Source organism: Gossypium hirsutum, chromosome A02 (assembly GCF_007990345.1).
Source record: "Gossypium hirsutum isolate 1008001.06 chromosome A02, Gossypium_hirsutum_v2.1, whole genome shotgun sequence".
Lineage (NCBI taxonomy): Eukaryota > Viridiplantae > Streptophyta > Magnoliopsida > Malvales > Malvaceae > Gossypium > Gossypium hirsutum.
This window is the reverse complement of record NC_053425.1, coordinates 35,783,632-35,810,239: the sequence shown is the minus strand read 5'-3', so window position 1 is coordinate 35,810,239 and position 26,608 is coordinate 35,783,632. Positions and strand designations below refer to the sequence as shown.

The window sequence follows — 26,608 nt, the reverse complement described above, 5'->3', positions numbered from 1 at the left end:
TGATTTTGCTAGAGACCTTGATAGAAGAAGATCTCTCACAGGTTATGTCTTTACAATCGGAGGTTGTGCAATCAGTTGGAAAGTCACTTTGCAAACTACAGATGCTTTGTCTACCACTGAAGTTGAGTACATGTCAATTATTGAGGCTTGTAAAGAAGCTATCTGGTTGAAAGGACTCTTTAGTGAACTCAATGAAGACCTTCAAATTAGTACTGTATTTTGTGACAGTCAGAGTGCAATCTTCCTTACAGAAGATCAAATGTTTTATGAGAAAATAAAACACATTGATATTCGGTATCATTTTGTTCATGATATTATTGCTCGTGGTGATATTGTTGTGAGCAAAATTAGTACTCATGAAAATCCTGCAGATATGATGACTAAGTCACTTCCTATAACCAAGTTTGAGCATTGCTTAGATTTGGTTGGTGTCCATTGTTAAAGTTAAACCCTTAAGGAGTTTTATGGAAGAGGTGGAGAACTTGTTCGTTGAGAGTTCGCGATGAAGAACTTGTTCATTGAGAATTCGTGTGAAGGTGGAGATTGTTAGAATTAAATGACCCGAATCCTTATTTAAATAAAATACAGTGGTAAAATAAAATAAAAGTAAAATCCATATAGAACTACACTTCTTTTATTTTATTTTAGAATAAGGTTTTTTAAACCTTATTAAACTCCATTTATTTTATATTGATTAGAATAAGGTGTTTCAGTCTTACTAGAATATGGTTTTACAAGACTATAAATAGACATAGTCTATTCCTCTTGTATTCATTCGAATTCGACATAGTGAATTTTCTTCTCCTCTGCCTGTGTTTTTTCCCGAAATGATTTCCACGTAAAAATTTGTGTGTTATTTTATTTTATTTTATTTTATTTTTCATAAATTTAAATCGTTTTATTTTTTGAGCGAATTTTTAGACTTAGGGAATCAACCATCAGCAACTCTAATAATATTGTTTAAGTATCGGTTTTCCCATTTCGCAAATTGAATGTCATTTTATGATTTCACCGTAGGTAGAGACAAAGTTGAAGAGGCTTGAAGAGAAGTTAGCAAAGGAGCAGGCAGCGAGGAAGTTAGATCAAATGAAATCAGACGAAATTAACAAGCTTAAAGAGTATTTAGAAAATGCACAGAGGGAGACTGTGGAGCTCTGCAAGAAAGCTAAAAATAAATGTGCCATCCTCTGAATGCTATTATTTTATATTTATGTCATTTTAGATTTAAATTATTTTGAGTTCCTTCATTCGCATTTGATATTTGGGAAAACATTTCTTCACCCCTTAATTGCAAACATTTGATCGCTGGACAGGTGCCTACATCTTCCAACTTTACTTTTTTCATATACATGAAAACTCATATTTTTCTGGTTGTATGAAAATGTGTCAATTTAAGAGTATAAATGGAATACTAGTACTCACAAATTACTAGAGATTGATTCAAAAAAAATTCTAACTTGATTTGATAATTATTAAGCCGAGCTCAAGCTATCAATCAAGAATTCAAACTTAATAATACTTGGAGTTAAATGACTGATGAATTTTATCGAGCATTTTATATTTTTATATTATTAAATTACATTATTACCCTTTAATATGTATTATAAACCTTAAGCTTAATTATTGACTCGAGCTCAAACTTAAAAATAGATGTTTGATCAAGCTTGAGCTGAGTATTGAGCTTCGAATTTTGAGTCAAACTTGAGCTCGAACTTAGCAATATTCAAGCTTAGCTTGGCTTGATTGCACCCCTATGTCAGACCATATGCTTCAAAAAAAATGAATGGTTGAAACCACGTAAACAAGGAGGATGGAAACTGTACTAGAAAGGTATACACATAGACAAACATCGAAGCAGGATTAACTGAACCATAGAATTGAGTCAGATTTGTCATAAATATATTAGCCATTCCTATAGAACATTGTATGTCATAAATTTATAGACATCTGCTGAAAGGTATATAGATAGATGCTTTAATACTTCACTCATCTTCAACTATTCACAAATTCCAACCCATAAGCTGTGGAACTAGAAACCATGGGAAGCATTTCCAAAGTTAAGTACGTACTTGGGGAATCAGTCATGGAATCAGTCATCTGGGCTAAACTGTAGCATGGAAAAAACTTCTCAACTATCTCATCTTCAAATGATCATATGATCCAGTACTGGGAAAACTATAACCAGGAAATTCTACATGCCATTTGAAGTTAAGAATGAACTTAAGGAACCAAAAGACACCAAAGGTGACAAGTCCAAGGAATTTCTTCTCTGTATGAAATGAGCAACATTTTTTTCTTCGAAGAACTTTTCAACTGGACTGCTTCCTTCTTAATGCCACCACTATAGTCCATCAAAGGGCATGAGTGGCAACCAGAGGTTTGGGGCCATGCATGGATTCAAGTCTTGACTAACTTGTGTTGTGTTTCTTATGATAGATGCATGATATGTTACCATAACAGCATATGGTAACAGCAGCAGGCTACATGAATAGAGCAAACACATCCAGGTCAAAACTCAAGGGATTGCTAAAGCCAGTAATCTTATCCAATTCATACTTAAATGAATCCAAGAAGAGACCAAGAGAAAGGCCAGCTTTCCAATAGTTAAATATGGTGATCAGACTCCTAACATTGTCGAGTAGAGGAAGAGAAGCCCTATACATGAGGGCTCCTATACCCTCTACAACAAACACAGCCAAGGCAGCAGATAGGATATCCCAGTCACCTGTCTGCCCAATAAAAGTTGCAAATGCTGTTGCACAATAAAATCCTACCAAGAAAAAGAGTATCTTCATGGGGAGATTTTTCCTTAGCTCCTGAATCCTCACACCTAGTTTGGTTTGAATACCTTGGATGGCCCTAATTAATCTGGGCCGCCCACCGTTGCTGGAAGAAGGATCAAACCCACTGGCATCCACATTGCTTCTAACAGACCATTCCATTTTCCTGCAGAAGATAAATAAAAAATAAAAACCACCCAGAAGTTCAATTACACCATGGATACAACCTTCAAAGATCATACCACCCTATTTGACCTAAATTTAACGGCATATTTCTGGGACCAGATGCATACCTGAAATTATTGACATGAATGAAACATGGCTGAGAATGGAGCTTCCATCCAAAGGAGCAAACATTCTTATGAGAGCATGGTCCAAGATTCAAAGCCGCATCACTTGAATTGGAAAGCTTAAAAATGGAAACAAAAGAATTCCGAGACAACCTGGTTGTCGTGGTCATAGCTTGGGATGAACCTACAAAGTGACAATTCATTAACCAACAGCATCATGCGGCAAGCAGATGTCAGAATCAGAATTCTTTAAAAAGAGAATGGAAAGGGAAGATTAGAAAGAGATGAGAAGGTTTTAAAATTAAAAAACAAAATAGAAAAGAAGATGCAATGAGAGACAGAGAACGTACAAACAACGGCCTGCAATTGCAATTGCAATTGCAATTGGAGTGAGGGAAACGCAGTGGCTTAGCCAATAATTTGCAGAATCCAATTGAAAGGAGATAGGGGGAGAAATTTGGTAAGCCCAAAATAACTAAATGACGGTACAATTTTGGGTAAAATGATACTAATTCCTAAACGCGTATAAACTACGGACGGTGCTATGCTATACACATGGATCTGACTTGTATGAGGAGGATGCCTATAAACTTTTGGATATTGTTTCTTTTTCTCCATCTTCTTCTAATAATTATCATTGTTTCATATTATATTTTTAAAACTTTTATAATTAAATTTAAAATATTTTTTATAAAACTATATTCCTAATTATAAACTGTTCCTACATATTTCTTATCAAATAAGTGCCACATAATTATATAATATTTCACTGTAACCCCGTAAAGAATGTGTGATGAAAATGATACCAATCAAGGAGTTGATTGAAACAAATTTGATGAGGTTTTATTTCTTTCTTTCTTCAAAATGGAGTCCATCCTTCATTATAATTTGTTGAGATTTTCTCTCTTTCTTTCTTTAGGATTGAGTCCATCCTTGATTATAAGGATTCTTCAACTCTTTCCCTGTAAAAGCTTCATGTGTTGGAGGTTATATATAATGTAACTTTTCTATTGTTAAAGATATACAAACATTCTTTCATAATTATGTTGATTTAGATGGTGCCAAAGCCTCCTTCAATTTTTTTTGGAATTGAAGCAGACATAATTATTATTTATGTTCAACGCTTCCATTGTAAGCTTCTTCCTTGTACCACGGTCACTATGTCTGGTTCTAAAAAGGGTGACAGTGGTTCTCATGAGAAAATCGACAACCTTACAATTGTTTTTCGAATATAGGAAAATTCTCTAATCACCTTAGAACGCCTTGATGGAATCAATTATATTGAGTGGTCCCTAAATGCCCAGGATAAGATTTGTGGAAGAAAGCATTGGGGTTTTATTTTAGGTACGAAAGTACCATCAAAAGTTGAACTTTCAAATAAGTACGAAACCTGACAAGAAGAAAATTGCTTGGTCAAATCATGGTTTCTTGATGCAATGACAAAGGACATCAGATCATTATTCCTTCACTTGGGCAAGAAAAAAGAAATATGGCATGCTGTAAAATAAACGTATTCTGTCTAGCAAAATGCTTCAAAAGCATATCAACTTCATTATGAGGTGATGTCTATTCGGCAAAATGGTGAGTTCATTATTTCTTAGTTTGGAAAACTACAAAAGATTTGCCAACAACTTGATAATTTGATGATTGTACTATGGAGTGTGCAACTGACACCACAAAATATACTGCAAAGGTTAATATGTAACACCCCTTACCCGTATTCAACACTGGAACAGGGTACGAGGCATTACTGGACTTATCACACGAACAAATATACAATTTCGGGTTATAAATTTGCGTCAAAATAAAAAACATTTGCTTTTAATCATAAAATCCCTAACACGAGCCTACGAGGCCCAAAACATGCTTTGGAAATTGTTCGAGACTAAACCGAGAAATTTAGAAAATTTTACAAAAACTTAGAAAATTTTTCACTAAACAGGGATCACACGCCCTTATGGATATGGGACACGCCTATGTGGGCAGGCTGTGTGGGCACACACGCCCGTGCCCCGACCCCGTTTAACTCTCTATTTGTCACCCAAGAACAAATTGAGGACACATGGCCAAGTCACACGCCCGTGTGCTAGGCCGTGTGGTCAATTTAAAACTTATGATTTTTTATTAAATAGGTGCAGACTTCACACGCCCAGGATACACGCTTGTTTCCTAAGCCGTGGCCCTCACACGGTTGAGACACGCAGCTGTGTCTCTTCCCGTGTACTCAATATTGGGCATTCTGTTTTGCAAAAATTAGGGTGCAGGGGGGACACGGCCTAAACATATGACTGTGGGGCAACTTGTGTGTCGCACACGGCATAGACACACGCCCGTGTGTCTACCCGTGTAGAAAAAATAAGGCTATTTACTAAGCCATTTTTCCACCCTTTAATGCACACACCTACACAACATAACATAACACCAATCCAAGCATATACATACAACTAACATCCACAACCAAGACATCAACACATCATTCATGGAAGGCATCATTTTATAAATATACTTATAGCTAATACTAGCCTATTTGCAATGGCCTTATACAAAATGAACTTCTAACCAATATAAGCCAACACATTTGGCCAAATCAATATGACCAATAATAAAATGACCAAGTCCCCTATACATGCCATAATTGAAAATGTTGAATTCATTGGTACCAAAATAATTGTTGATAGTGTGAGTGGATCTTCGATGGTCTCCGAATCCCGAGCTAGCTTGGTGACACTATAAAACAAGGGAAAGGAAAGGGAGTAAGCTATATAGCTTAGTAAGTTCCTATACAAATAATAAGCATCATAACCAACAATTAACATGAAGAAGATTAGTATGAACATTATCAAAATCTCATAGTCATAACTTCTCAATCACAATCCTACCAAGAGTTCATCACATATCGAGCTCATTGCTTATGATTTTTATGTACATACCTGTACCAACTCGCAACATAACCATATCTTTCACAACTTTGACATTCCCATTGAACACTCGGAATATTAATGGATACTCGAAAATCTTTCACACAAATGTCATATATGTAGCCGAAGCTACCTCATATCTCATAATACATATGGACTCGTTTTCGAGCTATTCACGGGCCTGCTCACACAAGCTATCAGTCAGGACGTGGCTATACAGTGTTGCTTACACAAGCTGTCAGGTATTTGTAACATATGCCGAACTACCAGCCACTAGAAGGACATACGAGACCAGCACCTGGATTACATAATCACATATTCACATGGGTTTCTAGTGACATGTCACTCATATCCTATTCTATTCCTAAGGTTCAACTGAGATTTCTCGCTTGTCAAAACTTTGTCAAATACATCCAATGAGTCAATCACAATTCATACAATATTAAAGCATTTAAAACATAAATATAACAATGCATTATTTACATATGAACTTACCTCAGTACAAAAATAGTAGAATTGGACCTAATTGTCAAACACTTTGTTTTTCCCCTGATCTAGGTCCAAACCTCATTTTTCTTGATCTATAATAACAAATTTAACTCATTTAATACTCATATTATTCAATTTGGCCCAAAAATCATATTCTGAAAAAATTACATTTTTACCCCTAATATTTCATATTTTTACAATTTAGTCCCTAGGATCGTAAAATGAAATGTATTCAATTTCTTCAAAACCTAAGCCTAGCAGAACCATTTTCATACTCATATCAGCCCATTTTTCCACTTAATCACACTTTTACTACTTATTTTATAACTTTTACAAATAAGTCCTTTTTAACATTTTACCGAAAATCACTTAGTAAAAGTTGTTTATCTAACACCAAACATGCATTTTCTACTATTAAACATCAAAATACACAAATATATAATATGGATAAAATTTTAAACTTTGACAATACTTCGAAATAGTCCTTGGAAAAGCTAGATAAGGTTACAAGGATCTCAAAAACATGAAAATCATTAAAAATGGGGCTAGAACGGACTTACAATCGAGCTTGAAAGTAGCCAAAACCCTAGCTATGTCTTCTTTTGCAATATTCGACCATGGGGGACTAAATTGATGAAGATGAAGACTTTTATTTAGTTATTTTGGCTTTATTTACTAGATTACCAAAATGCCCCTTACCTAAACTTTGAAATTTTTCACTAACCATGTCCATTTTTGTCCATACTAAACTGTAATGGTCTAATTACCATTTAAGGATCTCCAATTTAAAATTCCATAGCAATTAGACACCTCTAGCTTCTAGAACACACATTTTGCACCTACTGCAATTTAGTCCTTTTAGCTAAATTAAGTGCCCAATGATAAAATTTTTGAACGAAATTTTCACGAGGCAATTCCATAAAACTGTAGACCATAAAAAATATAATAAAAATAGATCTTTCTACATTGGATTCGTGGTCCCGAAACTACTGTTCTGACTAGACCCAAAATTAAACTATTACAACTCTCCCCTCTTTAGGGATTTTCGTCCCCGAAAATCTTACCGAAAAATAGGTTTGGGTTCTATTTTCTCATAGCTTCCTCGGGTTCCCACGTAGCTTTTTCGACCCCATGTCATTGCCACAAAACTTTCACTAGGGTTATACTTTTATTTTTCAACTATTTAACTTCCTGAGCTAAAATCTTGATCGATTCTTCAGCATAAGTCATATCGGTCGAATCTCAACTTCTGTCGGTGAAATTATATGCGAAGGATCTGATCGATAACGGTGCAACATAGACACATGAAACACATCGTGGATCCTTTCTAACTCTGTTGGTAAAGCTAGCTGATATGCTACTGACCCTATCCTTTTAGTAATCTCATACGGCCCAACGAAATGTGGACTTAACTTGCCTTTACGGCCAAATCTCAGAATCTTCTTCCGCGGAGATACTTTCAAAAATACTTTATCACTGATATGAAATTCAATCTCTTTACTTTTCAAATATGCATACGACTTTTGTCGATCTGAAGCGGCATTCAAACAGTCACAGATTACCTTTACTTTTTCTTCGGTTTCTCTAACCAAGTCAACCCCATGAATCTGTTTCTCACTAAGTTTTGTCCAATACAACAGAGTTCAAAACTTGCGGCCATACAATGCTTCATATGGTGCCATCTTTATACTCGACTGAAAACTGTTGTTATAAGAAAATTTGACCAATGGTAGATATTTCACCCAACTACCTTCGAATTCTAGAACATAAAATCGAAGCATATCTTCAAGAATTTGGATTACTCTTTCAGATTGACCATCGATTTGCGGATGAAAAGCGGTACTAAAATTGAACTTCGTACCCAAAGCTTCTTGTAATTTCTTCTAAAGTCTCGAAGTAAATCTCGGATCTCTATCCAAAATAATAGAAATAGGCACTCTGTGCAATCTAACAATTTCAGCAATGTACAATTCAGCTAGCTTATCAAGTGAATAGTCAGCACGTACCGGAATAAAATGAGCCGATTTCGTCAATCTATCAACAACAACCTAGATGACATCTTTCTTTTTCGTAGTCAAAGGCAAACCTGTTACGAAGTCCATCGTAATCCTATCCATTTCCACTCGAGTACCATCATTGGCTGAAGTGTACTCGAAGGCATTTGGTGTTTGACTTTTAGTTGTTGACAAATCAAACATCTCGAAACAACTCGAAATGTCTCATTTCATACCTAAACACCAATACAATTTCTTCAAATCATTATACATTTTCGTACTACCTTCTTGAACTGATAAACAACCACTGTGTGCCTTGTGCAAAATTTTCTAAATAAGTTCATCATTTTTCGGCACACATACTCTATCTCGAACATCAAACAATGATCTGAACCGATCCGAAAGTCTGAATCACTGCCCGATTCACACTGAGCTCTTTTAGCTTACAATTCACTCTCGCTTTTCTAAGCTTCACAAATTTGCTGAAGAAATATCAGTCTAGCTCTCATCTTGGCCAAATTGAACCATCATTAGACAAAGTCAATTCCGTATTCATAGCTCTCAAAGCAAACAAAGACTTTCTGCTCAAGGCATCTGTGACTACATTCGCCTTTTTCGGATGATAGTCAATCACTAGTTCATAATATTTCAGTAACTCGAGCCATCTCTGTTGTCGCAAGTTTAGATCTTTCTGAGTCATCAAATATTTTAAACTCTTATAAGCAGTAAAGATATGGCGTTTCTCACCGTTCAAATGATGATGCCAAATTTTCAAAGCAAAAACAATGGCGGCCAGTTCCAAATCGTGCGTTAGATAATTCTTCTCATGCAGTTTCAACTATCTCGAGCCATAAGCTATCACTTTGCCCTCTTGCATCAACACACAACCCAAACCATTTAACGAAGCGTCGCTATAAATTACAAATTCCTTTCCCGATTTAGGTTGTACTAAAACCGGTGCCTAAGTCAGTAATGCTTTCAATATCTCAAAACTTTGCTGACATTTTTTGGACCATTCAAATTTAACATCTTTTTGTAGCAACTTCGTCATAGGTGTAGCAATCATCAAAAATCCTTTGACAAAATATTGATAATAACCGACTAAACCCAAAAAGCTTCTAACTTCAGATACATTCCTTGGCGGTTTCCATTCAACAATTGCCGAAATCTTACTTGGATCAACCTGAATACCATCACCTGAAACGATATGTCCCAAAAATCCGACTTCTCAGAGCCAAAACTCACTTTTACTAAATTTAGTAAACAATTTCTTATCTCTCAACATTTGCAATACAGTTCTCAAGTGCTTGGTATGCTCGGACTCATCTTGAGAATAAATCAGGATGATGAACACAACCACAAACTTATCTAAATACGGTCGAAAAATTCGATTCATCAAGTCCATAGAAACTGCAAGAGCATTACTTAGTCTGAAATGCATAATAAGAAATTCATAATTCCCATAACTTGTCCTGAAAGCAATCTTCGGCACATTGACTCTTTAACTCTTAATTGATAGTAGCCAGATCTCAAATCAATCTTTGAGAATACCATTGCTCCTTTCAATTGATCAAACAAGTCATCAATTCTCGGCAAAGGATACTTGTTCTTTATAGTCACCTTGTTGAGCTATCGGTAATCGATACAAAGTCTCATAGATCCGTCTTTCTTCTTTACAAATAACACTAGAGCACCCCAGGGAGAAAAACTCGATCTCGGAAAGCCCTTATCTATCAACTCTTGCAACTGAGCTTTCAATTTAGTCGGAGCCATCCTATACGGAGCAATCGATATCGATGAAGTCCTAGGTACTAAGTCAATAGCAAACTCAACCTCTCTGATCGGAGGTAACCCATGCAACTCCTCTGAAAACACATCCGGATATTCACAGACTACCGACACTGATTCAATTTTCAATTCAGACATTTTTGTATTCAACACATAAGCAAGATAAACTTCACAACCTTTCTTTACGTACCTCTGAGCAGATATAGACGGAATGACAATAAGCAATTCATTCGATTCATCGGTTTCAACCTGAAGAACTTCACCATTTTCACATTTCAATTCAATAGTTTTCTATCTACGATTTACTATGGCATCATGTAATGTCAACCAATCCATACCCAAAATAACATCAAATTAGTCAAATGGCAACAACATTAAGTCAGCAGGAAAATAGTGACCTTGAATCATCAAAGGAATATTCTTGCAAACTTTATCAACTAGTACATACTTGCCTAAGGGGTTTGACACTTTAATCACAAACTCAGTAAAGTCAACAAGCAAATTCTTACTAGATACCAAATTCACACAAACATAAGAATGAGTCGATCCAGGATCAATCAATGCAATAACATTAGTATCATAAAGAGAAAATGTACCAGTAATCACATCGGGAGATGACGCATCCTAACGACCACGAATGGCATAAGATCTAGTAGGTGCTCTAGCCTTAGATTTCATGGCTGTATCTTTTGTCACACCTTTACTGTTAGTTCTGTTCCCGATATTTCTCGGTGGCCTACCTCTATTGGTGGTATTACTCGGCCTTGCACTTGGAAATTGTTCTTTCTCAGCCATTTTAGGGCAATCTTAGATAAAATGCTCTTGAGAACCACATTTGAAACAAGTCCCTGTTTAAGAGTAGATCTAGCATAATTGAGCGGAGTTGATTGCAATCCTAGAAATAGGACGACATAAATCTGCCAGATTAGAGTCAAATAAAATAGGGGAATCCATAGATCGAGTTAATGTGACGATAGGGGTTTTAATTAGAAAGAGATTTCAATTAATCAACCTAGAGTCAATTGTTCTTAGTCTCGAAAGAGATATTAACATAATTTAAGGATTTCTACAGATTAAGACAAGTGAAAAAATTGTTTGATTCAGAGTCAGAATAATAAGTGACGTCTAGGTGGATTCTTTCGTGGGTATTGTGTCTCTCATTGGGTTTCTTAAGTATTTTCCCAATTCGATCTCTATCGCGTTCATAGTTAATTAGTTTAATTTTAGATTAAAACACTTCTTTTAATTATTAGGCTAAATAATAGAAAAATAGTTATTACTAGTACTTTTAGTCCTTGTGGATACAATATTCTGGACTCACCATAGCTATACTACTATTTGATAGGTGCGCTTGCCTTCGTCGAAATATTAGTTAGTTTCGTGACCCATCAAGTTGTTGGCGCTGTTGCTGGGGACTAAAATATTAGGAACACTTAATTTTTATTACTTTAGTCATTTTTTATTTTTTATTCTTATTTTTACTTTTGTTTTTACTTTAATTTACTAACTATTTCCCTTATTTGCTTATTGCAAGTTCTTTTAGTTTATGACTAGAAGAAACCCATTAGGACCTCTATTATTTGATAGGGAAATTGAAAGCACAGCTCTCAGAAATCGTAGAGAGATAAGACGGAGTCTACAGTATATAGAGGAAGAGCAAGAGGAAAATACCAATATTACCGAGGAGATGGCTGAAAATCAGAATAATTCGCTACCTCCTATAGTTGCCGCGAATCCTATAAATCAAAATCCTGCTCCTCGTACTATGTACGACTAGGCCAAGCCTAATTTAGCGGGGGCTGAATCGAGTATTGTGAGACCTACTATTACTGCAAATAACTTCAAACTGAAGCCGAACACCATGCAGATGATCCAATAGTTTATTCAATTCGATTGTTTGCAAGATGAGGATCTAAATACTTATTTGGCTAACTTTCTAGAGTACTGTGATACTTTCAAAATTAATGGCATTTCTGATGATGCCATTCACCTTCGGTTATTTCCCTTCTCATTAAGGAATAAAGCAAAACAGTTGTTGAACTTTCTACCACGAGGGTCCATCATTATATGGGAGCAAATAATCGAAAAGTTTCTGTTGAAATACTTTTCGCTGGCCAAGATGGCAAAGTTGAGGAATGATATCTCTTCCTTTGTGCAAATGGAATTAGAGACCATATACGATGCATGGGAGATGTATAAGGATTTATTGAGAAGGTGCCCTTACCATGGGTTACCCTTATAATTACAGGTTCAGACTTCCTACAATAGTTTGAACCCCTCAACTAGACAACTGATTGATGCAGTCGCCGGCAGAACCCTAAATAACAAAACACCTGAAGAGGCTTATGAGTTCATTGAAGAGATGTCACTAAATAATTACCAGTGGCAAGTCATGAGGACAAAACTGACAAAAGTCGCTGCTATTTTCAACCTCAACGCGGTCACCATGTTATCAAACCAGGTAGAGCTCTTAAATAAAAAGATTAATGGTTTATGTGTTTCTATACAGGTACATCTGGTGATGCAGTGCGACATAAATAGAGGAGGGATGAATACTTCAGATTATCTACCTTACAGTCCTAGCATGGAAAATGAACAACTGAATTATATGGGTAATAACTCTAAACCTCCAAATAATCCTTATAGTAACACGTATAATGTAGGATAGAGGAACCACCCAAATTTTCATGGGGTAACCAAGGGAATCAAAGACCACAACCCCCTCCATGCTTCCAACCACTCTACCAGCAAGAGAAGAAACCGAATCTTGAAGATATGCTAGTAAAATTTATTTTGGTGTTAGAGACGCATTTTCAAAATACCAAGACAACATTGAAAAACCAACAAGCATAGATTCAAGGGCTTAAAAATCAAATTGGAAAGTTGGCTAAATTAGTTTTCGAAAGGCAACAAGGTAGTCTACCTAGTAACACCGAGCCTAACCTAAAAGAGCATGTGAAGGCAAATACACTAAGGAATGGGAACGTATTGGTTGAAGCTGAAAGAAGATGCCACAAGAAGCTGATAAGGCGAAGGGTGAGGAGTAAATTCTAACGCAAGTGTAACACCATTACTTAAATAATATAAACCACCGATCCCACATCCAGCAAAGTTGAAGAAAGACCGTATGGATGCACAATTTGGTAAATTTCTTGAACGTTTTAAACAGCTACATATTAACTTATCTTTTGTTGAAGTTATTTTGTAGATGCCTACATACGCTAAATTTTCGAAGGAGCTTTTAACAAATAAAAGGAAGTTTGAAGAACTATCTACCATGGAACTCAATAAGGAATGTTCAGCTATTCTTCAAAACAAGCTACCAACTAAGTTGAAAGACCCAAGAAGTTTCACTATTCCCTATATAATTCGTAGTTTGAATATTGAAAAAGCATTAGCTGATTTAGGTGCCAGTATTAATTTGATGCCTTATAAAATGTTCAATCAGCTTGGTCTTGGGGAACCAAAACCCATTAGGCTAAGTATTCAATTAGCTGATAGATCTGTTAAGTATCCTAGGGATATTATTGAAGATGTCCTTGTGAAAGTAGATAAATTCATATTCTCTGTTGATTTTGTTGTGCTTGACATCGATGAGGATGTTGAGGTACCTTTAATTTTAGGTCGCCTATTTTTAGCTATTGCTAGAGCTATCATTGATGTGGGTGACGGTAAACTTGTTCTTAGGGTAGGTGATGAAGAAATTATTTTTAAAATTTATGATGCTATGCGATTCTCTAGAGAACAAGATGATTCCTGTTACTTTATTAACTTTATTGGTCATTCTATTCAAGATTCTTTTCAGGAAATCATTCATAAAGACACGTTGGAACTGTGTCTTATCCAAGGAGAGGAGGCTGATGACGATACCACTAAAATAGGGAAGGTAAAAATTGATTTAAACTTTAACAAGTCTTTCCCAAGACAGAAGAAATATGAGGTATTGAAATGAACGACGAACTAAAACAAAAACCCTCTATTGAAGAACCTCCCAATTTGGAATTGAAGCAATTACCAGATCACGTAGAGTATGCGTTCCTCGGAGATAATTTAAGACTACCAGTGATTATTGCTTCCAACGTGCAACCCAATGAGAAAAATGAGTTATTACAAGTACTGAGGGTGCATAAAAGAGCCTTAGCTTGAAAGATTTCTGACATTAAAGGGATTAGTCCTTCGTTCTGCACCCACAAAATTTTAATGGAAGATGAATATAAATTGTGTGTGCAAGCTCAAAGACGACTAAGTCCCAACATGAAAGAAGTTGTTAAAGTCGTGGTAATTAAACTTCTAGATGCTGGAATTATTTATCCTATTTCTGACAGTACTTGGGTAAGCCCTGTGCAGGTTGTTCCAAAGAAGGGAGGCATGACTGTTGTAGCCAATGAGAAGAATTAATTCCAACAAGAACAATCACAGGTTGGAGAGTTTGCATTGACTAAAGGAAATTGAACGATGCCACGAGAAAAGATCACTTTCCTTTACCATTCATTGATCACATGTTGGAAAGGTTATCTAGGCATATGTATTATTGTTTCCTAGACGGACTCTCTGACTACTTTCAAATTCTGATAGCTCTTGAGGATCAAGAGAATACGACATTTACATGTCCATACAGTACGCTTGCTTATCGTAAAATGCCTTTTGGATTATGTAATGCTCCTTCCACGTTTCAGCTCTGCATGTTATCCATCTTTGATGAACTTGTGGAAGACATATAGAGGTATTTATGGATGACTTCTCGGTATTTGGTAATTCTTTCCATCTTTTCCTTAAAAATTTAAAACGAGTTCTAATGAGATGTAAGGAGATGAACCTTGTGCTTAATAGGGAAAAGTGTCACTTCATGGTTCGAGAAGGGATTGTATTAGGCCACAAAATTTCTAGTAAAGATATTGAGGTTGATAAAACAAAAATTGAGACCATAGAAAAATTACCTCCTTCTAGTTCACTTAAGGCTATTAGAAGCTTTTTAGGACATGTTGGGTTTTACAGAAGATTTATTAAAGATTTTTCTAAAATAGCTAAGCCTTTAACAAAACTACTAGAAGACGTACCTTTCAATTTTGATCAGGAATGTTTAGAATAATTTAATACTCTTAAAGATAAATTACTCAATGCTCCAATTATAATTGCACCTGATTGGAATTCGCCCTTTAAACTAATATGTGATGAAGTGGTTTTACAGTCGGTGCAGTTCTTATAAAGCGAAGAGACAAGCATTTTCAACCGGTTTATTATGCTAGCAAGACTTTAACAGCTGCACAAGAAAACTACACTACCACGGAAAAAGAATTACTAGCTATGCTTTTTCATTCGATAAATTTAGAACATATCTCTTATTATCTAAAGTTGTCGTTTACACTGACCATTCAGCTCTTCGTTATCTCATAACTAAGTCTGATGCAAAACCTCGACTTATAAGATGGATTCTACTTTTACATGAATTTGATTTGGAAATTCAGGATAAGAAAGGGGCTAAAAACCTTGCGGCAGACCACTTTTCTAGGCTTGAAAATCCACATATCAAAGAGCTCGATGAGAGTGAGATAAATGACTTGTTTCCTGAAGAACAACTCTCGGTTATATCTAACTCTAAGGTACCTTGGTTTGCAGATATCGCGAATTAATTAGTTGCTAACATCCTACCAAAAGGATTGACACATCATCAAAAGAAGTGATTCTTTGCCGATGTGAAAAAATATTTTTGAGAGGATCCTTTTCTTTTTCGTATATGTGCAAATCAAGTAATTCGAAGATGTGTTACAAAGTCAAAGGCAAGCAAAATCCTAGAACACTACCATTCACGACCGATAGGAGGACATTATAGTGGGACTAGGACAGCATATAAAATGCTCGAATCAGGTTTTTATTGGCCCACACTGTTCAAAGATGCTGACAGGTATGTCACTTCTTGTGATAGATGCCAGAGAATAGGTAATCTCTCTAAACGCGATGAAATGCCTCAAACATATATGCTATCATGTGAAATATTTGATGTATGGGATATTGACTTTATGGGTCTGTTCCCTAGCTCATTTAGGAATAAATACATCTTAGTAGAGGTTGATTATATGTCAAAATGGGTGAAAGCTCAAGCTTTACCTACTAATGATGTTAGAGTGGTAGTGAGAATTCTTAAAACGCTCTTCTCTCGATTCGGAACACCTAGAGCTATCATTAGTGATAGGGGTACTCATTTTTGTAATGCTCAATTTGACAAAGTCCTTAAAAAAATGGAGTGCACCACAGAACAGCTACCCCTTAGCATCCTTAAACTAGTGGACAAGTTGAAGTGACAAATAGAGAGCTCAAATGTATCCTAGAGAAAATCGTAGAATCAAATAGGAAAGATTGGGTGGTAAAAGTAGATGACGCTTTATGGGCCTATAGAAACGTTTTTAAAACTCCCATAGGAACATCTCCTTACAGACTTGTTTACGGGAAAAGTTGTCATTTACCATTTGAATTAGAGCATAATGCATTTTGGGCTATAAAATTCCTAAAATATGATCCTAAACTTGCTAGTGAGAAAAGATTAATGTAGTTAAATGAGCTAGATGAATGGCGAGCAAATGATTATGAGAACTTACGATTATACAAAGAAGTGAAAAAGTGACACCATGATTCTCGTTTGAAGCAACCTAGGCAGTTTGCAGCCAGAGATCTTGTTTTGCTATACAATTCAAAGTCAAATTGTTCCCTGGAAAGCTGAAATTAAGATGGTCAGGTCCATTTGTAGTCCAAATAGTTTTTTGCTACGGCACAATAGAGGTAACTCAGCCAACATACGACACATTCAAGGTAAACGGTTATCAACTTAAACTTTATAATAGTGAGGACTTTAGAGATGATAGAGAGGAGCTTCAGCTTCGTGAACCTTTATAATTAAGAGTACAAGGTAAGTCTACCTTAAGACTTTAAATAAGTGCTTCTTGAGAGGCAACTCGAGTACTAACATTGCTAATTTCCTCAATTTTTATTTCAGATTATTTCTTTAAAAATTCACTAAACATTAAAATGCAGGTTTTTGACCCACACGGCCATAGGCGCAATAATGAGTTACATGGCCGTGTACCCCGCATGACCTAGACACATAGGCGTGTCCTTGGCCGTGTGGACTTTTTGACTTAGTTTTTAAAATTTGAAAAAAATTGACAGTGAGCTACACGGCCTGGCGATATGGCTGTGTAACCCACACGACATGGACACACGGGCGTGTCCTTCGCTGTATTGATCTTGGGACTTAATTTTTCTAAAAATCGATAGAAACACGACCTAACAGAGTCCACACGGGCGTGCGACACGGTCGTGTAGACCACACGGCTTGGACACACGAGCATGTCTTTGGCCGTGTGGAACCTGGAGCTAAACTTTTCAATTTTAAAGCAAGTCAGGAAGCTACACGGGTAAGGCACACGGCTGTGTCTGCCATCACACGGGTATGGGCGTGGGAGAAGAAAAGGTAATTGCACATGGCCGAGTGATATGGCCGTGTGAGCCAAACAGCTGTGGAACCTGAGCGTGTCCTAGGCCATGTGAAAACTGAAGCTTAATTGTTCAAATTTAAATCAAGTCAAAAAGGTACACGGGTAAGTCACACGGTTGTGTGCTAAGTCACATGGGCGTGTGGGATTCCACACGGGCGTGGGAGAAGCAAAGGTGATTGCACATGGCCGTGCAACACGGCCATTTGAACTACACAGCCTGGACACATGGGCGTATCCAAGGTCATGTGAAAACTGGGCTTATGTAATACCCCTAACCCATATCTGTCACCGGAGTAGGGTTACGAGGCATTACCTGACATATCGAAACATTTAACATTCATTTCACAATCATCATAGCATCTTAGTCACACATCAATGCATAGTCCCTTATATAGGTCTATAAGACCTTAAACATGCTTTAGAAAGGGGTCGGGACTAAATCGGGCTCATACAAAAATTTTGAAAACTTAAACATTTTTCAAAGTTATAAAGGTCACACACCCGTGTGAACAGGTCATGTGCCTCACAAGGCATTAGACACGCCCTTGTGTCTAGGTCATGGCAAAATAGGGCATACATACTGACTTGTCCCACACGGCCACAAGACATGCCTGTGTGCTAGGCCATGTGAAAATTAGGGAGGCTACTGACTTGGGTCACACGGCTGACCACACGCCTATGTGCCAGCCCGTGTGTCACACACGGCCAATGGACACGCTCGTATGTTTAGGCCGTGTCAAAACTGTAAGGTATACTGACTTTAAATAGTAGGGTGCCCCAGGAGACACACGGCTGTATAACATAACCGTGTGTCACACACGGCTGAGACACACGCCCATGTCTCTGCCTGTGTGGACAAAAACAGGCTATTTGTAAAGCCAATTTGCCAGCCATTTTGGGTCATTCCTACAAACATAAAACCAAGCACATTTCATACCAATTTCCAAACAATTCATATACCATTCATGACATATCATAAATAATCAAATTCATGCTTATAACCATACCAAAATCATACCAAATCATAATTCAAAGTCATACCAAAACTTAAGTTTCATAACCTCAAGTTACTTCATTCAATCATACCATAAACTTACCAATTTCCCAATTAAGCACATACCAAAACTTACCAAAATTGACCATTTCATTTAGTCATTCAAGAGTGCATCAAAACATACCATTTTTAAACACAAAGTAAATACCAAAATTCATTCATAATCACATACATAACCAAGCTATATCACATGGCTAGTTACACATTACAAAACATATTCACACACTTCTAGCCTATACATGCCATACTTCAATATATACATTTTCAAAAGGTACCAAAATATAGTTCGATAGTGTGGTGATGATCCCCGATGATCCCCGAGCTCCCAGTAGCTTCGATATTTAAAAAACAGTTGAAAACACACACACAGTAAGCTTTCAAAAGCATAGTAAGCCATATACAAATAAACTTAACACATAATATCAATCTAAATGACTTAATTCATATAATTTAAGGCAAAATACATTCACATAGTCATATATCTCTTATATTTCATTTGATCATGATTCACATATATATATCATATCTCATTCTCATAGCAACTCATAATTATATCATATGTTCACCAAGGTACATGTACTCACCTTTCATTCTCAAACATGGTATACAATTCAAACGTATCTAGATCGAATACAAATTCACATAGTCATCTATTTTCTCGAAATGCCCGTTGAACTATTCGGAATCAATAAGGATACTCGAATAGCTTGGAAAGCTCGTACAATGCCAACGTCGCAGACGTGGTCTTTCATGTAATTAATATCAATGCCACTGTCCTAGACAGGGTCTTACACGAGATCAAAATGATGCCGATGTCCCAGACATGGTCTTACACATAAATCATAAGTTGATGCCAACGTCCTAGATGTGGTCTTACATGAAAACACATATCGGATCCTATGTCATGACATATGTATCCTAACTATTCCTATGGTTCGTACGAGACTTCTCGGACGTTGAAACTTTGTTGATACTTTCTCAGATATCTCATACTCAACTCATATAGTCATTTATCATTGTTCAAAAGCATATAAACAATAATAATTCAATTCAAAACACATTTATTTGTATATCGACTTACCACGTACAAATTTGAACGAACAGAGTCGACTATTCAACGACTTTCGTTTTCCCCCGATCTAATTCTATTTTCTTTTGGTTCTTGATCTAAATCAATTCAAATTTAACTTATTCAAGCTCACATTCATTCAAATCAATCCAAAAATACATATTTAGGGTATTTTACAAATTAGCCCTTATATTTTCACATTTTGACAATTTAGTCCCTAATTCATAAAATCACAAAGTACACCAAATTTCCATACACACTTGCTTAGCTGGATATACATGGTGTTCATATAAGCCCACATGTTTCATTTATTTCACATTTTAGTCCATCAAAATCTGATTTTTACAATTTAGCCCAAATTACTCAAATTCATCAAAAATTCAAAGACAAAACATGTTAACCTAACATCAAGCTTCCATATACTATCATCAAACTTCACAAAACTAATAATTTCATCAATGGCATAACTCAAAATCATCAAAAAAGTCAAAAATTGAGACATGGGCTTGAAAGTACACTAAGCAACAATCACAAAAACATAGAAATTATTAAAAATCTAACAAAACACATACCTAAATCAAAGAAATCAACGGCCGAACCCTAGCTTGAATTTTTCTTTCTTTTTCTTTGATAATTTCGGCAACGATGATGAACATAATGGCTAATTTCATATTTTGTTTTATTAATAATAAGTTTATTTCATCATTTACTATATTAACCTTACTAAATCATTAATATATAACATATAAACCATGGATATAAATGTCCACTAACCTTTACAACGGTTAAATATCAACATAAGGACTTCTTAATAATAAAGACACATCAATTAAGCCATTATTCAAATAGTAGGCCACTTTTACATTTTATTCGATTAAGTCCTTTTATCAAATTAAGCACACAAATAATCAAATTTTCATAAGAAATTTTCACACATACTAATTCACATATAATAAGCACGAAAAATAATATTAAAATATTTTTAGACTCAGATTTTTGGTCTCAAAACCATTATTCCAACTAGGGTCTAAATTGGACTTTACAGCTTAATTTTTTATCGACATGAGCTGAACAGGATACAACACGGGCGTGTGACACGGCCGTGTCGCCCAACACGGGACTCACACGACCGTGTCCAATTTAAAACCCCTAAACCCTAATTTCTTTTCACCTATTTTGTCTTCTTCTTTCCAAGTTTCTAAGAACCCTAGTTGTTGCCCCCCTTTCCCCTACTCCGACCACCTTTTGCCACCCCACACGCACCGCCCCCTCGATAACCCCTCACCTTCACATACCACCGACACACCTCACGAACCTACCCTCCTTGTGACGTAGGCGGAACCCCTCAGCCACCTTGCGCGCGCCTTCCTTTCACCCTCTTTCTTAACTAGCCACCCACCCTATATCCTTCCTCCTCCCTCCACGAAAAAACCCCGTCCGATCTGCCAACCACTGTCCGCCTCTTGCGCCGACCACTAGGCACTGTCGTACCCCCAAACCCCGTACCACCGCGCATCATTACCTCCACCATCATTATCGATTTTCCATTTTCCCCCATTTATTTTATTATATTTTATTATTATTTTATTCTTTTTCTTTTATTTATTTTATTACTATTATTCTTATTATTTCTTTATTATCTTTACTGTTTTAACTTGTTTCCTTCATTTTTCTTAATTAGTTAGTTTATTACATGCTGATTATGTTTATTCTTCCTATCATTTTGGGCATATTGATTATTCTATGTTTTATTCTAACAACAGTACACCTTTACTTTGATTTTTGCTTATCTTAATTATTCATTGACCATTATTAGTTTTATTTGGTTGTTAACATTTTGGTTATTTGTTTGTTAAACGTCGATTTCTTCACTAGGTCCAAATTGTTGAGCTAAACTTAGTTGTTTATTATGAACTTGCCTACTGTGTTGATTCGTTAATTTAATTTATCACTTTATCGCAGGTTTATTATGTCAAACACACGAGGAAAATCTAAGGTCGTTGTCCCTGCTTCAAAAAAGTAGAAGGGCCTCGGCGCGACCTCTTCTTCGAGCGCATTAGCCAAAGCTTGCCATCATTTCCTACGATTTGCAAAAGGCCCACAGGAGGATCTATACTAGCTACACCGAGTACGACCACTCGGTTTGGGTAGATGCATTGATTGGGCCGCATTAGAGCAGGGCCAACTCATTGATGACGTGCACGCCATTATCACTACAACTCTGTGGGATAGATTATTCGATATCATCGAGCCCACCTACTTGGAGCTCACCTTAGAGTCCGGCGCCACATTTTCAGTCCAACAGGTCATGTCGGTCCATGACGAGCCAGGCACCATCACCTTTTGCTTTGGCGGATTGGTGCGATATATGAGCGTCCCAGAGTTTGGTGCTACTTTGGGACTCTACACAGAGGAATTCATGAGCGCCGAGGACTTTCTTCATCTTCATCGGCATATTTATCACTCACCTTCGCACAGTTGGACTGATCTCACGGGCGGCCTGAAACACTATGATGTGAGTTGCTCAAAGGCGACGTCTCTCTCACCGACCCTACTGTACCTTCACGCTCTTCTAGCTCATACATTGATAGGTCAGAGAGAGAGAATAGGAGTGGTTAGTACATATGATGCCTATTTTCTGTGGAGCATAGCTACCGACCATATTTTTTATTTGGCATACTTCATCACTGGCCTGTCACCATCAAACTGAGCGCCACAAGAAGGGCCCCATCTGTCTAGGCCCTTACGTGACTCGCCTCGCTCGACATTTCGGTCTTCTCGACAAACTAGAGTAGTCCTCGACACTTACCCTAGTTGGTCAGATGTCCCCTCAGGACATCTCGAGCATGATCCATATGAGGATGATCGAGCGGGGACGTAGAGTGGACCCCCATTAGTACAGACTATTCCAGTCTGACGTTCAGCATGACCCAGAGGATTTCACTGATGATGTTCCTCTCTACCACGAGGATCCACCTTCACCACCACCTTCGAGTCACCGCCCTACTCATTCTGCTGCTACTTCAGCAGTCCTCTCTGAGCGATTTACTCGCTTTGAGTAATAGTGTTTTTAGAGGTTCGACAGCATCGATGTACCTCTACAGTAGATATACCAGCGTCTCCACATCTCCTCTCCAGCTCCACCGGCTCGCAACATTGACCAGTCTGATGATGAGGACCATTGAGTCCATTTGTCTTTAGATTTCTTTTTCTTTTTCTTTTCTTTTAATTTTTCTTTTTATGTTTATTGTCTCTTTCTATTTTGAAATTTATTTTTCTTTCTAATATCCTAATTGAGTTTAATCCTTTGCTCCTCTTTAGTATTTGTGTTTATCTTCTTATTAGTTTCCCAGAATCATGCACCCTCTCTACATTTATCTACAATTTCGCTTTTCACTGTTTTCGAACTTTTACCCATTTTACACATATTCTTCGGGAGGACTATATCAGGATAGGATCACCCGTCCGGGCTAGATCCTTTTTACCGTCAATTCCTTTTCGGAGATCCATCGAATTTTCCTTTCATTCAACCGAGATTTTTTCCCACTTTATCAAATATATCACTGTTTCATTAATTTTCATACAATAAACATTCAAATGATATTCAAATCAATAACATACATTTCAAGCATTTAAGAATATAATTCAAGTTACACGAACTTACCTTGATACTTGTTCGTGTACAAAAATCTACTAATCCTGAAATTTTTCCTTTCCTCGATCTAGCTTCGTATTTGAATCTTCTGGATCTAAATAAATAAATTTAATCATCAATTTAATACATTTCATGTTCATATGCAACAATTTCTATGATTTCATTATTATTTATAGTTTATTCAAAGCTATCTATTTGAGTCATAGTCACTCAATTATTTATAACTCGAGCTACAGAACTCCAAATTAAGATACATTAATTTTCCCTGAAACTAGACTCATATATCTTCTTACCATAAAATTTTCAGAATATTTGGTGTTTCCAATAAGTACAATTTATTCTTTAAAGTCACCCCTGTTCTGTTGTCTGATAGTTCTGACCATTCTTCACTAAAAATTAATTATCTCTTAATAAAAAATTTGGATGATGTTACCGTTTATTTATATTAAAAATAGAATCATTAAGGATTATAGGAATATAAATTTAAGCCCATAATTATTTTTATTCATTTTTTATGATTTTTCAAAGTCAAAACAGGGGAACTCGAATTCATTCTGACCTTGTCTCACAAAATTAATTATATCTCATGATTTGCAGATTCATTGCTTACACTGTTTCTTATATGAGAAACTAGATTCAATAAGCTTTAATTTAATATTTTTTTCATCTTCTAATTCGATTTATAAAATTTATGGTGATTTTTCAAAGTTAGTCTACTGCTGCTGTCCAATATTGTTTTAGTGCAAGCTGTTTATTACCATTTTTCCCTTAAGCTTTTAGTAAATAACAATTTCATCCCTACTCAATTAGCCTCTCAATTGAGCTGATTTTTCTCAATTAATACTTTATTCTATCACCTTAAACTAGTGTACAACCTTTAAGAATAAAAAATTCAGCAATAGACTTTAATTCCAAACATTTTCACAATTAGGTCCTAAAAATCAATTTCTATTGAACTTGCCTAATAAAATCATCTCATAAACAAATAAAAGCTTTAATTTCATTCTATTTCATCATAAACTTATAGCACTCAACCATGGTGACTTTAAATTTCATCCATGAAATCAAAAACTAATGAATTTAATAGTATGACCTAGTTGTAAAAGTCTTAGAAACACAAAATTTACAAGAAAAAGGCAAGGATTAACTCACTTGGTGCAAAAATTATGAAATATCAGCTTAGATAACCCTCCTATGGCGTTTTTAGCTTTTGGAATTGAAGAGAAATGAAGAGAAATCTAGATATTTCCTATTTAGTCCTAGTTTTATTTAGTTAATTTTGCAATATTCCAATTTTGCCCTTAATTTATCAATTTTCCTGCTGATTTCATGCCCTTGCCATCCAGCCCAAATAAATTTTGGGTCTAATTTCCTTTTAAATCCTCTCGCATTAGACACTTAAGCTATTTAATCATCCCATCCACTTTTACACCTTTTACAATTTAGTCCTTTTCATTTAATTAACTATCCAAACATTAAAATTTCCTAACAAAATTTTAATACCACATTATTAACATCTCATAAATATTTATAAAATTATTTTCGACTCGGTTTTACGAGATATAGGTCCCGATACCTTATTTTACCCAATTTCTTCAATAATTTCTTTTTCTAACTAACCACTAAATCGGTAAAATTTTTCTATCAATATTTTCATACAATTTTCCTATCATATCAATTTTCATGCAAAAATATTGAAATAAATTTCTCTTTAAATCGAATTTGTGGTTATGAAACCACTATTCCGATAACCTTGAATTTAGGCCATTACAACACGGCCGGCCACACGCCTATGTGCCAGCCCGTGTGCCACACATGACCAATAGACATGCCCGTGTGTCTAAGCCGTGTAACTCACTGACTTATTTTAACTAGGAATCAACGGTCACACGGTCAAGTCACACGCCCGTGTGCTTATGTGACAGCCCTAAATTGACCCTAGTCAGAAAGCGGTTTTGGGACCGCTAAACCGAATCACCGAAGTATTTGAATATGATATTTATTATCTAAAATGTGTGAATATGATTGTGTGAAAGTTTTAAGCTTCGATTTAGTCGATTGCATGTGAATTCAGCTAATAGGACTTATGTGTGACACTTTTAAAATGTAACAGGTTAATCTATAAGGATCAATTAATGCATGTTATAAGAATGATGGGTTTGCATGTCAAATTTCCAATTATAATGAGTAGTGGCCGGTCATGGATGGGTCATTGATGATAATATGAATTTTCTATTAGCATTATTAGTTTAGAAAATAAAATAGTGAATTAAGAATGATAAAACATGAGGTGAGTGGGAGGAGAAACCAAAGTTGTCTCACCCTTACTCCCCCATTGCCGTGACTAGAGAAAGAGGAGGAAGAAAAATCTTTAGGGAAGAATTTGGCCAAGGTGGATAGCAAGAGGAAGGTAAGTTCAATGCCATTCTTGAAAAAACAAAAACTTATGCACCATTTGGATGGTTAGTTAAATTCTACCTATTTTATGGTTTGAAGATAGGTTTTGTATGAGTTAAGTTTCGGCTAAGGTGGATTTGTGTTGATGTCATTAGCATGCTAAGTGTGAAGCTTTGTAATGATACATGTGACGGTGGATTGATGATTCTTGGATTTTCTTTTTAGCATTTTTGAGTTAGTCATTAAGTTGTTTGCTTAACCCATGGCAAAAAAGTTTGAGACGGTGTGGTAGCTAGAGCATTCGGCCATGGTAGAAAATGGAAGAGATATATGGTTGTTGTTTCGTGTTAAATTTAGATGAACGATGGTAGATGAGTGTTTGAACTATACAAATAATCATATGTGAGCATTGGGTGCTAAGGGTAAAGAATCGGCTACCTTATTATGTGCCAAGACCGAATGTGAATTTGGTTATGTTTGAGTAATTTATGTGCTTAAAATTGATGTAGTATAAATTATCATGTCCTTGCCGAATATATATTTGATCAAAGAGGAGTTTGTTATTGAATATTGGTTCGGCTACTAAGCTAGGAAATAATTGTTGGAAACATGGTATCTAAGCACTTATGTAGATATATATATATGGCACTTTAAGTAAAATTGTTCATTTGATAAAGTTGGCTA

The 26,608-nt window shown here is 36.0% G+C and overlaps 1 protein-coding gene and 1 non-coding gene across 3 annotated transcripts; both read right to left on the bottom strand.

The window, feature by feature from the left end:
• Positions 1-1,865: 1,865 nt before the first annotated feature.
• LOC107951323 (ycf20-like protein) lies at positions 1,866-3,706 on the bottom strand. Of its 2 annotated transcripts, XM_016886326.2 has the most exons (4): positions 3,421-3,618; positions 3,074-3,254; positions 2,775-2,946; positions 1,866-2,480 (listed from the first exon to the last, which is right to left on the bottom strand). In XM_016886326.2, the coding sequence occupies exons 2-4, from the start codon at positions 3,238-3,240 to the stop codon at positions 2,409-2,411; spliced, it is 411 nt and encodes a 136-aa protein (XP_016741815.2). In that variant the 5' UTR covers positions 3,241-3,254; positions 3,421-3,618; the 3' UTR covers positions 1,866-2,408. The 2 variants fall into 2 exon arrangements, with proteins under 2 accessions (XP_016741815.2, XP_016741814.1); XM_016886325.2 differs by having other exon boundaries at positions 1,866-2,946; positions 3,421-3,706.
• An 8,678-nt stretch (positions 3,707-12,384) lies between these two features.
• Positions 12,385-12,491, bottom strand: LOC121217355 (small nucleolar RNA R71). The gene has a single exon (XR_005913448.1). It is a non-coding gene; the product is annotated as a small nucleolar RNA R71 (small nucleolar RNA).
• Positions 12,492-26,608: the final 14,117 nt, after the last annotated feature.

Excerpts from the sequence above, each read along its gene's own strand:
- LOC107951323 (XM_016886325.2), bottom strand. The coding sequence starts at position 3,240 with ATGACCACGACAACCAGGTTGTCTCGGAATTCTTTTGTTTCCATTTTT. Across the intron at positions 2,947-3,073 it reads ATTCATGTCAATAATTTCAG|GAAAATGGAATGGTCTGTTA; the intron begins GTATGCATCTGG and ends TATCTTCTGCAG.